This window comes from Babylonia areolata, chromosome 16 (genome assembly GCF_041734735.1).
Source record: "Babylonia areolata isolate BAREFJ2019XMU chromosome 16, ASM4173473v1, whole genome shotgun sequence".
Classification (NCBI taxonomy): domain Eukaryota; kingdom Metazoa; phylum Mollusca; class Gastropoda; order Neogastropoda; family Buccinidae; genus Babylonia; species Babylonia areolata.
Window position 1 is genome coordinate 14,840,219 of NC_134891.1, and position 13,266 is coordinate 14,853,484.

The 13,266-nt window shown below is 39.5% G+C and overlaps 1 protein-coding gene across 1 annotated transcript in view; it reads right to left on the reverse strand.

Moving 5' to 3' along the window:
- LOC143291185 (tetratricopeptide repeat protein 39C-like) overlaps positions 1-13,266 on the reverse strand; it is an 88,323-nt gene that overhangs the window by 62,118 nt on the left and 12,939 nt on the right. Inside the window, 4 exon segments of the mRNA XM_076600910.1 lie at positions 2,991-3,084; positions 3,869-3,966; positions 4,272-4,956; positions 6,765-6,899. Of these exon segments, the coding sequence (XP_076457025.1) occupies positions 2,991-3,084; positions 3,869-3,966; positions 4,272-4,956; positions 6,765-6,899 (1,012 nt within the window).

A 13,266-nucleotide genomic window follows, 5' to 3' on the forward strand; every position in this document is an offset into this window, starting at 1 on the left:
CCCAAAGCTCAGTGGCCAATAGCCTGAGAAACAGCAAGAAAGGTGCAGTTGCTATGCAAAGTTGTGTAAAGTCCATGAATGGGCATCAGGACCCAATGAGAAACTGAAAAAACATAGTTGGTGGGCAGCACGGGGGTCAGGATTGACGTGCTGTGTCGGTGAAAGTAACTACAGCGTCAACCGCCTAGGTTACAAATGTGGAGTTGCCTCCCTTGGCGCCGATAATCGTCGAGAAGGATGGTGTCTTTAGAGCACATATCCCCTGGTGCGATGAGGGAGGAGTGTCATGCTGTGTCAGAGAGTCCGTGGTTCGATGCCACCGTAACCGACACAGGTGAAAACGGCTGCAAAGGGAATAAATATAATGTCCCTTAGTGCCGTGGGCATCCCAACCCGAATCGGTCACCATCGGACGCGAGACGGTCAGGGCATGTGGCATGACGGCGTCATAATCCAGTGTTAGGGCGTCATGGACAAGGGGGTCACAAGTCTGTCGGCTTGCTGTGGGATGTGCATCCCCCTGTAGCTTAACGGCAGTCCAATCTCGCGAATAGCTCCTGCAAGAGGACCAACGCTCAGCTGTTGTGTGTTGACAGATAAAGGGATAGACAAGATTGGCCTGAACACTGCCGAGAGGCAGGATCAAGTTATTAAGAAGCAGTCCAACGTGGAAGTGCCGATATTAATCTGGGTAACAGCAGAGTTCAATGGGGCAGAAGAATCCAGCACTGCTGAAGTTCAAATGGGGCGTGCACGTACCTGCTCTGTGGGCGGTGCAGGCACAAGGTGTGGCACCGGGAGGCAGAGTGGTGCATAATTGCTGCAGCAAGTTAGCGATGAGTTGCTGATTGTTTGGTTGAGCAGCTTGCTGAGACGCCATTAGTGGATGGGAAACAGCAGCACTCAGCGGTGTGGCAGATGGGGTCATCACCGCATAGCTTGGTGGGACCGTGCACGCACTCGCACTGAAGGCGAGGAGCAGTGCCGGTGCAAGGTAAATAACTGCGGCGGTCACTGGCAAGGGTGCGAAGCAGGGGTTGCCTCCCTTGGATCGGGTGATCCGGACAAGGAGGGGGGTGCACACGTATGGGCAAGCGTGTCCCCTAGTGGTCTACCTTCCTCCCTACACCAGGGGAGGGCATCCCTATGCGCCTCGGTCGCCATTGGATCCGAGACGGTCGAGGAATGCTGCGTGGGGGGTCGTGTGATCCGATGTCACGGCCGCCACCACGGACGCATTGCACATAGAGCCCAGTCTAACGTGCGGATCCAAAACAAGCTGCCTTTTTTTTTTTCTTTTTTTTTTCCCCAAAGGGATTGTGGCACATTCCATTGGTGCAACTGTGGGTATGGGTAAAGAGATAGAGGAGATCGACTCGTACACTGCCGACTGGCAGGGCCGAGAAAATGCGGATCGCGTCGAGTGAGTTCGCGGATCGATAAAAATGACATTAAAGGTAACACTGACCTGAGTGTGTGACCACAAACCTCTAGAAGTCACCAGAGGAGGTGTAGGAGGTGGCTGAGGAAGTGGAGAAGGCGGTGGGTTGGCGTTGTTTAGAGGGCCAGGAGTAGAGGGCCCAGAGTGTCAGCGAATCGATTGCGATCGCGCCTTAATTTTAGCACGATTCCCCAATCGAGCTACATAATTAGGTGACCTGGTTGGAGACATAATTTGACAACAAACAAGAACGCCAGAGAATCAACAGACAGACAGAAAATACGAAAAACTTAGCCGTATGGAGAGCACAGGAACAGGAGTCATGATGGCTGCCGGAAAAAGAGGGCGCTAGCCAGCGGGACAAAGGGGAGGTTACCTACTTCCGGGAAGTTATCGGCCGTAGTTTCGTTTTCTCCGCATAGGCGGATAGTAGTTTGCACAGGACAGGAATGTCAGACCCCTGCCGGAGTCTGCACTAGTTGGGTCACGGTTAAGAATGTGTAATTAAAAGGAAATTTTCTATCTAAAATGTACTTAAACTCTATTTCCCATATTTCCAGAAACATCTCAACTCTATCTCCCCAAATTTCAAAGAAATACATAACCCTATTTCCCCATATTTCATTTGAACACAAACTCTATTTCCCCATATTTGCAGAAACACTTGAACTCTATCTCCCGAGATTTCAAACATTAACAAACACAGAGAGCTCACTCTCCATAGACAGTCCATGATTTCACACACTCTGTATTTTCAGATACTCACTGATTTCACACAAACAAATGAACTATATTTCCCCATATTTCATACAAGCATATGAACTCAATGTCTCAAGATTCCATACAAACACAGAGCTCTATCTCCCCAGATATATAAAAACATCAACTCTATTTCCACAGATTTCATACAGAGAGCTCTGTCTCTGTAAACAGTCCAAGATTTCACACACTTTATCTCCCCAAATACTGATTTCATACAAACACAGAGTTCTATCTCTGCAGACAGTCCATTATTTCACACACTTTATCTCCCCAGATACTGATTTCATACAAACACAGAGCTCTATCTCCGCAGACAGTCCATTATTTCAAACACTATCTCCCCAGATACTGATTTCATACAAACAAAGAGCTCTATCTCCATAGACAGTCCATTATTTCACATACTCTATCTCCCCAGATACTGATTTCATACAAACAAAGAGCTCTATCTCCATAGACAGTCCATTATTTCACACACTCTATCTCCACAGATACTCACTGATTTCATGCAAACATAGAGCTCTATCTCCATAGACAGTCCATTATTTCACATACTCTATCTCCCCAGATACTCAGATTTCATACAAACATAGAGCTCTATCTCCATAGACAGTCCATTGTTTCACACACTCTATCTCCCCAGATTTCATACAAACATAGAGCTCTATCTCCATAGACAGTTCATTATTTCACACACTCTATCTCCCCAGATACTGATTTCATACACAGAGTTCCATCTCCATAGACGGTCCATTATTTCACACACTCTTTCTCCCCAGATACTCACTGATTTCATACAAACACATGAGCTCTATCTCTCTCTGGCCCTTTGCTTCCTCATGGGCTCTCTTGTACATGTCATAGGACAGGTCAGTTTCTCTCTGGGGAAAACAAGCAACACACATGATGTTTAACCATTTGGGTACTCAGCATCAACTTTGTCTCCAAAAAATGAAACTGAATGTGAGGTCATGACATATAAACATTCCATATCAGTAAGTTACTCTTATACTATACTCTACAAAAGTATATTAATAAGATAAAACAAGACAGAAATGATAATTTGATAATTATTCATGGGCCACATGCATTCATGGGCCACAATTCCCACATTTATTCACTTAACTAACAGAGAGCCTTGTACCTGCAGTTCTATTCTAATTTCAGGTATTGTGCATGGTGGACACATTTGTGTGATGATAATCCACTGAACGTTGACATGGATTAGTGTGTTTAAAGTGTTGGTATTCATCTCAAACATACATGCGTATACAAACAGCATGCAGACTGAAAACTCAGAAATTTGTATCCCTTCAGTGCCACTGTGTACTTATGAAAGACAGTGCCAAATTACAACTGGCAACAGTCAACCAATTATAAAAGTGCACAGAGTAAATACTGAAAAGACAATTGGTTTGAATGGTATTGCAGCAAGATAGTGTCAAGAGACACAGGTGGTGGCTGTCAGTTAGGTTACAGAATGTACATAGCAAAGCCCCCACAGTACAGGGCAGACACATGGCCTTCCAGCATAGCACATTCTCTGCTCTTGTCTCCTTCCTGTCTCTCCACAGGTCCGTCACTGGTTGCACTGGCTTCCATCTGAATCTTGTTCAGCAAGCTGTGACATGCAAACACAACACCAAAACTACATACTCCACCTACCCTCAGTCGGTGTATCCGTCCACGGAAAAAGAGAAAGAGGGATGAATTGGGGAAGGCTGCTTCCTTTTCGTGAATGATCGTCTCTGCATCTTGTGTACCTGCATTAAAAGACACCATCTAAGTTGTCTTGAAGGGTGAGACAGTCTTGAAGGCTCCCCCACACACACACACACAAACCCACCCCCACACCCCATCAGTTTGTGTTGTGAATATAATGTACATCCTTATTTGCTCTCTCTCTCTCTCTCTCTCTCTCTCTCTCTCTCTCTCTCTCACTCACACACAAGGATACACAAATACTTACACTGACATGCTCATTCATTCTGATTCCAATATAGTATACATGTACATTTGTGCACACTCATAATCACAGGCTCAATGGAAGCACAAAGTAACCAGTCACCTGCACTGTAGTTGTTGGCTCCATCCAGTGCAAAGAAGGGTCGCAGCACAGTATGATACCATAGCAAGGCCAGTGTGGCCAATGGAGCCTTCATATCTCTGGAATGACTTGTGTACTGCAGACACGCCAGACCAATCTCCCGTTCTCCCTCAAAGCCCAGGAACTCAATCAGCTTCAGGATCTTGGGGGGAACCATTGACATACACAATTGGAATGTTCCATACCCAAAATTCACAGCCCCCAGTAACCTTGCTAAACTTTCTTCAGATAAGCATGCAGTGGCGGAACCAACATCCCCGTTTGACTCTGACAAGCTGGATTTAACTGGCAATCCCTGATATTTTGTTGTTGGGGTGGATGGTACTGAACTTTTGGATGGACTTGCCATGGTTTCTGATGAGGACAGAACAGCATCCTGAAAACCACTGTTTGGGTCTACAGCGCTCTCCTGCCAAGTCATGCCTGTTTCCATCTCTTGGATTTTATTGGCAGACATCTTTTCCTTCAGTGCTGTGATTTCATGATGTAGTTTGTCATAGATTTTCCAGGCCTTTCGGAGGTGCCAGCCTCCCTTGATGTAGCTGGGGATGTCCTGGTTAGTGAAGATCAGAATGGCCTGGTACAGCAAACTGTCAGCTACAATCACTTGCCGTTGGATCCGATCCTCAATGCTCAAAGTGTCAGCCTGCAAAAAAAGCTGATGGTGGAAATCATATTTTGCTCAACATAACCCGCTGGCAGAATGCAATTCAGTCTTCAGTTACTACATGAGACATTTACACTGCATAAATACATGAATACAGGAAAGTACAAAAAGAAAACTTTCTTCACCTCACTGTTTCTGTACAGCAATCCTTTGGTTTGAATACATGAATTTAACCACAAGACAATATCCAGTTTCCTCCTGACCCTTCTCCATTACCCCCTCTGATCTTTTCATTATAAGCCTTTCACTTCCAACCATGGATATATCTGTAGTTTAGGAGTAACTGCGTAATCAAGTGTCCAGCCACTCATTAACATCTACTTACCTCCCTTGCAAATGGCGACTGCCTTGAAGAGTGTTCAAAGCAAGTTTTGGCTCAATTTTGATGCTTTTTTCTTGCGTTTAATAAAGCGAAAAGCTGTTGAGCATGTCAACATGGCTGCCAGAATGTACAGTACAGAAGAGGTGGCTGGAATTTCGTTTGATTTTCCACAGATCATTGACAATAGCAACATGAAAATGTGATAGAAAACAAAAGTAGTTGTTGATCAACTGAAGTGATTCTGGTTATCCTGATGATGATCACATGCTACAAGGTATATGAACAGGAAGGGAGCAAGGTCATGTCAGAAGTGGGTATAGAAAACACAATATTTTAGCTTGAAACCTTCATTCTGGGGTTTTCGTCTAATATGAAACCCTCCAGATGAAAGTTTCAAGCTGAAATATTATTTGCAGTGAGTTTTTGTGTTGTAATATCGTGTGATAGTGTTTGAGGGTGTTTGGGTGGGAGGGTTAGTGTGTGGGTGTATGTGGGTGGTTATGTATAGTGTTTGTGTTTAAAACAACATGATAGTGAAGGAAACAACATAACTGCAGTTGGTTGTTGAGTCTAATACATTTGCTAATATTTTAGCTCTATTTCCACCCGTAAAATAAAAAAAAGATATACTTTTATATACTTTTGATCATACCTTTAAATTTTATATTTTTTTACAGGCTGGTGATTATTTTGCAAAAATCACAAGTAGTTCCAGAAGTGAAAGGGTTAACCAATCAGTATCATTTTCAAATGAATAATAAAAAATCTTGTCAAACAGGTGACTTTTGATTATACTATGTGTCCTGTTCTTTATTACAATAACGCAATTACTCCATAAAGTATCATTTAACCATTCAGAAAGTGTTGTATATTTCAAGATTTGCAGATCAGTTTATACAATACTGTATGTGTAATACAATCATCAACATACAAACAATTACATATATCCATCATGTGTACAAATCCTTTACCATAATCATTTCAGAAACATTTTTATCAAAACAAACATGTATAACTGGTTAAATAATTTCATGATCTAAATTGTTTTGTGTTACTTTGCTTGGTTTTCTACCTGTTCAGTTGACTGATTTACTTATTTGGATTTAGTTTTGCGTTGGCTTGTATTGTACTCTGTAACTAATCAAACATCACTTTCGTTTAACTAAATATGAAGGGATAACTCAGCTTCAGTCTTTTTGAGTTTTGTTTGCTTACTTTTCATTCACTTACTTTTTTGAGTTTGTTTGTTGGTGTGCTCATTGTCTGACTGACCTCTTGATTATGACTTCTTTGTTATCTTCTTCTTTTCATTAAGAAGGGGATGGGAATATTTTGTCTTTCTTTTATTTATTATTTATCTATTCATTCATTTTTGTCATAAATATATTGTTTAGGATTTTATCATTTTACACTGAAATTATTGCTGACTGATCTTACAGCACAAAATGTACATTTAAACACTCACTGTTTTCTTTTTCTTGCTGAACTTTCGCTTGAATGATCTGACAAAGCCATCAGACACCTCACACCGCTTTTCTGTTTCCTGCAGAATTTTGACTGCCTCCGCCAGTTTCTCCTCTTCGAATGACATCAATGCTTGCTGAAAATTGTCAAAGGAACATATAGTACACAAAAACAGAAACAGGAGAAGGTAGAGAGAGAGAAAAAATCAACAGTATTCATAAAGCACTAAATCTGTTTCCACAAACCAAACCAAAGACATTACTAATAATACATAATAATGATACATGATAATATCTTTCATTCATACCCATGCACACCACAAGTTCACAACACATCAACAGATTTCAGGAAAAACACAACAAGTAAATTGGCTAATACAACCTGTCCAACAACAACAAATGGAAAAAGTTTGTAAAAACTGTGGGTTTCATAAACTTTCTTCATTTGGTGTTTTTACAGACTCAGCAGTCAATTTTCATTTTATCCTCATACCCTGTCCAACTGCAGTTGAAAAACACACATGTTGAACCATATAAAGAAAAGAAAACAATGTTTAGATATGTAAGCTTTTCAGGCTCACTTCAGGATTTTTATTTCAAAGCAAAAAGCAAACAAAAAGTCCAGTTTTGTCTTGTATTATTTATTTATTTTTTGTTTCTGGAGAGGGGTACATTTATCAATTTTTTGCATTTTTGGAATATTACTTTGAATGATCACAATATTTGATTAAAAAATTTCACCATAGGCTTGTAGATGAAACTGTTCTGCTCCCCCCCCCCCCCCCCTTTTTTTTTTCTTTTTTTTCCCCCTCGACCCTCAACATTTTATCTTACTTTATAACAGAAAAATAGTATGCTGTGCATGAAAGACAATTATTCCATAGTCCTGAAGAAAGGATACTTGGAATTCCCACTGGAATGTGACAACTATCTTTTTTCCGGGTGTGTTCTCACTCCCTTGTGTTAATCATGCTATCGGGGAGATGGGGAGTGGGAGTTTGTGGGGGGAGGGGGTTTATATCCTTTTCCTGACTGGGTAAATCATCAAGATCAGATCTACAGCTGACTATACAAACTTCGTGACAGTGATGATAATGATAATGATTATGATGATGATGATGAGGGGGAGGATGAAGAGGGTGATGATGAAAATAGTTGTGTTGCTGATTCAACGCCTCCAATATGACATACTAGGACTGCTTATGGTGTTTGGGTTTGCACAGTAATATTGTTGCATGCATGCGCAAAGTGACTGTAATCATAATATATTATGCACTTTGTGTACCGGATAGTGATGGAGTTCATGTTGGGTGTGTTACATAAAATATGGGTACGATGATAATGACATTAGCTACTGTTATTGATTTAAAACCTGTTCAGAGACCGGACTCTTTTTTTTTTTTTTTCAGAGGGGTAAGGCCTGGTCATCATCCTACTCAAATGTTGGTGGTTGGTTAATGTTATCGATGCCCCCCCTCCCCCTCCCCTGCCCCCCTCATCCTCATTCCTCTCCCCCCTCCACATCTCCCAAATCAGTCAATTGGTTATCATTCTTCACAAACTCCAGAGAATGGTCACAGTTTTCATTCTTGTGAAAAAAAAATTAAAAGGGAAGGAAAAGAGAAACTCTGACACAGATTATTTACGGTGTACTGTGTGCAAAGAGTTTGAATAAGAATATTCGCAACATGGATATGCCTTTCTACTTAAAGTTTAAAATGTACGTGATTATTGATAATGTTGGGTGTGTTGTGAGTGCCCATCAGTGGTGAGAATGATGCTGGGCATGTTGGATTGGGTGGTTTTGATTTGGTTGGTGAACTGGACATTCTTATCTTCCTAAACTAATACATATTGACGATGAGGGGATGATGATGGTGGCGGCGGTGATGGTGAGGATGATGGTTATGAGGATAAGGAGGAGGGGGATGAGGAGCGTGAGGATGAAAATACTGTGTACTGTCACTGATTCAACGCCTCTGATATGACATAAGGATTTCTTGTTTATGGGGTTTGGGTTTGTACAGTAATAAAATTGATTCATGTATGTGTAAAGAGATTGTAATGATAATGTATAATGTATTTTGTGTACATGACAGTGACGGGGTTCATACTGGGTGCTTTACATAAAACGTGGATGTGTTTGGACATGGTTAATGAAACCAGATGTTAATATCTTCCCAGTCTGATGTCTCTTGATGACGACGATGTGTGTGTGTATATATATATATATATATTTTTTTTTCTATTGCTTTGAATAAAATATCTTCTCTCTCTCTCTCTTTTTTTTTTTTTTTTTTTTTTGGGTGGGGGGTGGGGGGGGGGGGGGCTGGGGGGGTGGGGGGGTGCGGAGGGTGTAGACACAAGGATATGGATTTTGAGGGATATGTGTTTGTTGAGATGGCAAAATAGATATGGGAACACACGAGGTTGACTTTGAATTAAAAATGAGGTTTTTATTTTTTATTTTGTCGTTGTTCGGGATGCATCGGTCCTGGAAAGCACGTGTTGTCCGGTTTATATTGACTTTGTATGTATCATTGTTGAAGAGCTAATGTTGACAGAAATTGCGTCGACTCGATTCATTCTTAATAGTCACTTTATGGCACGTCAATCATATATATATAATAGGATTTCAATATTACTAATAAACATTCTTTCATAATTGAGTGTTAATTGAACTTATAATTATAAAACAAGTTGGAATATAATTTGATCTGTTTACTTCAGCTTGATTTTTTGCACTGCCCTTGGCAGGTTCACCATGGTAACATTTATTGTTATTTTTATCATTGCATTAATACGATTGTCTGTTTTGATGTGCTGTCTTTGTCTCTGTACTTATTGTAATGCACCTGTATGTGATTGCAAAGATGAATATGATGTTTGCTTTTCTTTTGCAATCATACTTAATTTGACAATGTCCGCAATGATTACACGCGAAATATACTTACTTATTTTGTTATTTATTGAAGTTATTTCTATCAAGGAGGATTCATCGAAACATGATTATACATTTGTTGATGTTCTGGTTATGATATTATATTAGACCATGCAATAATTGAAGGTAAACTGGATAGACTAAGAACGGCATATACACATGATGGATGATATAATTAAGGTTATTTCTATGAATTGTCAAGGCCTGGCCAACCCACAAAAAAGAAGAGATGTCTTCCACTATCTAAGAAATAAAAATGGTTCAATCTATCTTCTGCAGGACACCCATTTTAACCCAAGGATTGAACAATATGTTCGATCTGAATGGGGATACAAATGTTACTTTGCTTCCCACACATCTAACTCAAGAGGAGTAGCTATATTATTTAAAAATAATTTTGAATTCCAATTAAAGAAAGTATACAAAGATCCTGAAGGGAACTATATATTTGCTTCTGTCCGTATTAGGGAAAAAGACTATTTAATCATTAGCATTCATGGACCAAATAGAGATAATCCAGACTTCTATATTGAAGTAGAAAAACACATGCTTGAAGTAGGCTACGAAAACCTTATCATTGGGGGAGACTGGAATCTTGTGTTGGATCCAACTTATGACTACTGTAATTATAAACACGTGAATAATGTAAAAGCTCATGAGCAAGTTGATAGTATGATAGTTAATTTAGACTTAGTTGATATAAGGAGGGAACTTAATCCTGAAACTAGAAGATATACGTGGCGAAGAAATAATCCTCTTCAACAAGGTCGTTTAGATTTTTTCCTGATATCAGACTTTTTGTGCTGTTCTGTAAAAGATGCTGATATAATTCCTGGTTAAAGGACAGATCACTCTATGATAACGTTAACAATTACTTTAGAAAAAGATGTAAAAAGAAATACTTTGTGGAAATTTAATTCTTCTCTCTTAAAGGATAAATTATTTGTAGAAGAAATAAAGGAGGTAATAAAAAATGTTACAGAGGAATACGCAGCTTTACCCTATTCTCGGGGAAGTCTCAGTAATGTTCCAAAACACGAAACTGAGCTTACTATACCGGATCAACTATTTTTAGATGTCCTGCTTATGAAGATAAGATCTAAAACAATTGCCTTTGCTACAATGAAAAAGCGTGTAACTGGTGAACGCAAGAAAGAATTAGAACACAATATAGAATGTCTTGAAATGAAAGCCACATTAACAGAAGAAGAAAGGCATCAGCTTAACAATGATAAAGAAGAGTTAGTTAAAATCAGAGAAAAACATATGGAAGGTGTTCTTCTTCGATCACGGGCAAGGTGGGTAGCTGAGGGAGAAAAAATAACAAGGTATTTTTGTAATCTTGAAAATCGTAATTATGTCAGTAAACAAATGAGGAAATTAACTTTAAGTAACGGGGATAAAGTAGTAGACAGTAAAGAAATTATCAAAGAAGTTAAACGCTTTTACGAAAATCTGTACTTAAAGAAACAAGTAGAAGACTGTGAAATATCTGAGTTAAAATTCCAAAATTAACAGAAGTAGAAAAGTCTTCGTTAGAGGGAGAAATAACACTAGATGAAGCAACTTATGCACTAAAAAGTATGAAAAATAACAACAGCCCTGGTTCGGACGGATTCACGGTAGAATTTTTCAAGTTTTTTTGGCAACAAATTAGTGTATTCGTAGTAAGAGCACTAAATGATAGTTTTCTAAGCAGTCAACTCTCACCACCTCTGAGGGAAGGCATTATCATATGCATTCCTAAAGAGGATAAAGCAAAGGATTTACTTTAAAAAAAACAACAAAAAAACTGGAGGCCAATCTCTCTCCTTAATGTTGTTTATAAAATAGGCTCAGCATGTATTGCGGCTAGAATAAAATACGTACTTCCTGTGTTGATAAATGAGGATCAGACTGGGTTCATCGCTAACAGATTTATGGGAGATGACGGGCGCAATAGCCGAGTGGTTAAAGCATTGGACTGTCAATCTGAGGGTCCCGGGTTCGAATCAAGGTGACGACGCCTGGTGGGTAAAGGGTGGAGATTTTTACGATCTCCCAGGTCAACATATGTGCAGTCCTGCTACTGCCTGAACCCCCTTTGTGTGTATATGTAAGCAGAAGATCAAATACGCACGTTAAAGATCCTGTAATCCATGTCAGCGTTCGGTGGGTTATGGAAACAAGAACATACCCAGCATGCACACCCCCGAAAACGGAGTATGGCTGCCTACATGGCGGGGTAAAAACGGTCATACACGTAAAAGCCCACTCGTGTGCATACGAGTGAACGCAGAAGAAGAAGAAGAAGAAGAAGAGACAATGTCCATCTAATCTATGATATTATTAACTATTTAAATCGGGAAAGATTACCTGGTCTGCTTCTGTGCCTTGATTTTGAAAAGGCCTTTGACTCTGTTGACTGGAGTTTTATGTTCAAAGTCCTTCATGCATTTGGCTTTGATGAAGACTTTTGTAGATGGATTTCAGTGTTCTATGATAACATTAAGTCGTCTGTCTCTGTTAATGGTCATATGTCACAGTGGTTTCCTATTTCTAGAGGCTGTAGACAGGGTGACCTATTATCTCCTTATTTATTTATTTTATGTGTCGAAATCCTTGCTGTTATGATAAGGGAAAATGATAATATACAAGGAATTAGAATTGGGGATTATGAATATAAGATATTGCAATATGCTGACGACACTGAACTCTTATTACATGATAATGAAAATACTTTCGTGGAAGCGATGAATACTGTTAATACATATGGGAAAAAATCTGGTCTCTTTCTGAATGCTACTAAAACAAATGCTATATGGCTGGGAAAACTAAGGAACTGTTCAAAACGTTATCTGCCTCATTTAAACATTAAATGGAATCCCCCCTCAGTTCAAAATACTTGGCATTTAGTTCACAAACCATTTAGAACACAACGAGGAAATTAATCTGAAATGTAAATTTGCAGAAATCAACACTTTGTATGAAATATGGTTAAAACGACAGATTACCCCCCTAGGAAGAGTTGCAGTGCTTAAATTTTTGATTTTGTCCAAAATCGTCCACTTGTGGATATTGTTGCCAAATCCTCCTGACACCATGATAGACATGATTCAGAAAACAGTGTTTCAGTTTGTATGGAATAAGAAACAAGATAGAATTAGTAGAAACACTGTTGTTAAAGGAATTGTTCATGGAGGGCTTGGTGTGCCAAACATTAAAAACTACATTAATGCACTCAAGTTGATTTGGATACGAAGACTAAAGACAAGCGACCATAAATGGAAAAAACTCAATGTTACAATAAATCCTAGCTTGACTCGGCTTGAAAAACTTGGCCCAAACCTTCCTGCTGATAAACACACTCATCAAAACAAATTTTGGAATGATGTCTTGCAAGGATATAGGGAATTCGGAAAGAAAATTCACATAGAAAAATACGAAGAAATGAATGCAGAACCTCTATTCTATAATGATAATATAAAAATTGGAAGGAAAACTGTGTTCTGTAAGAAATGGATTGACCAAGGAGTGTGTTTTATTTCAGACTTGCTTAATGATGATGGTATGTTTCTATCATT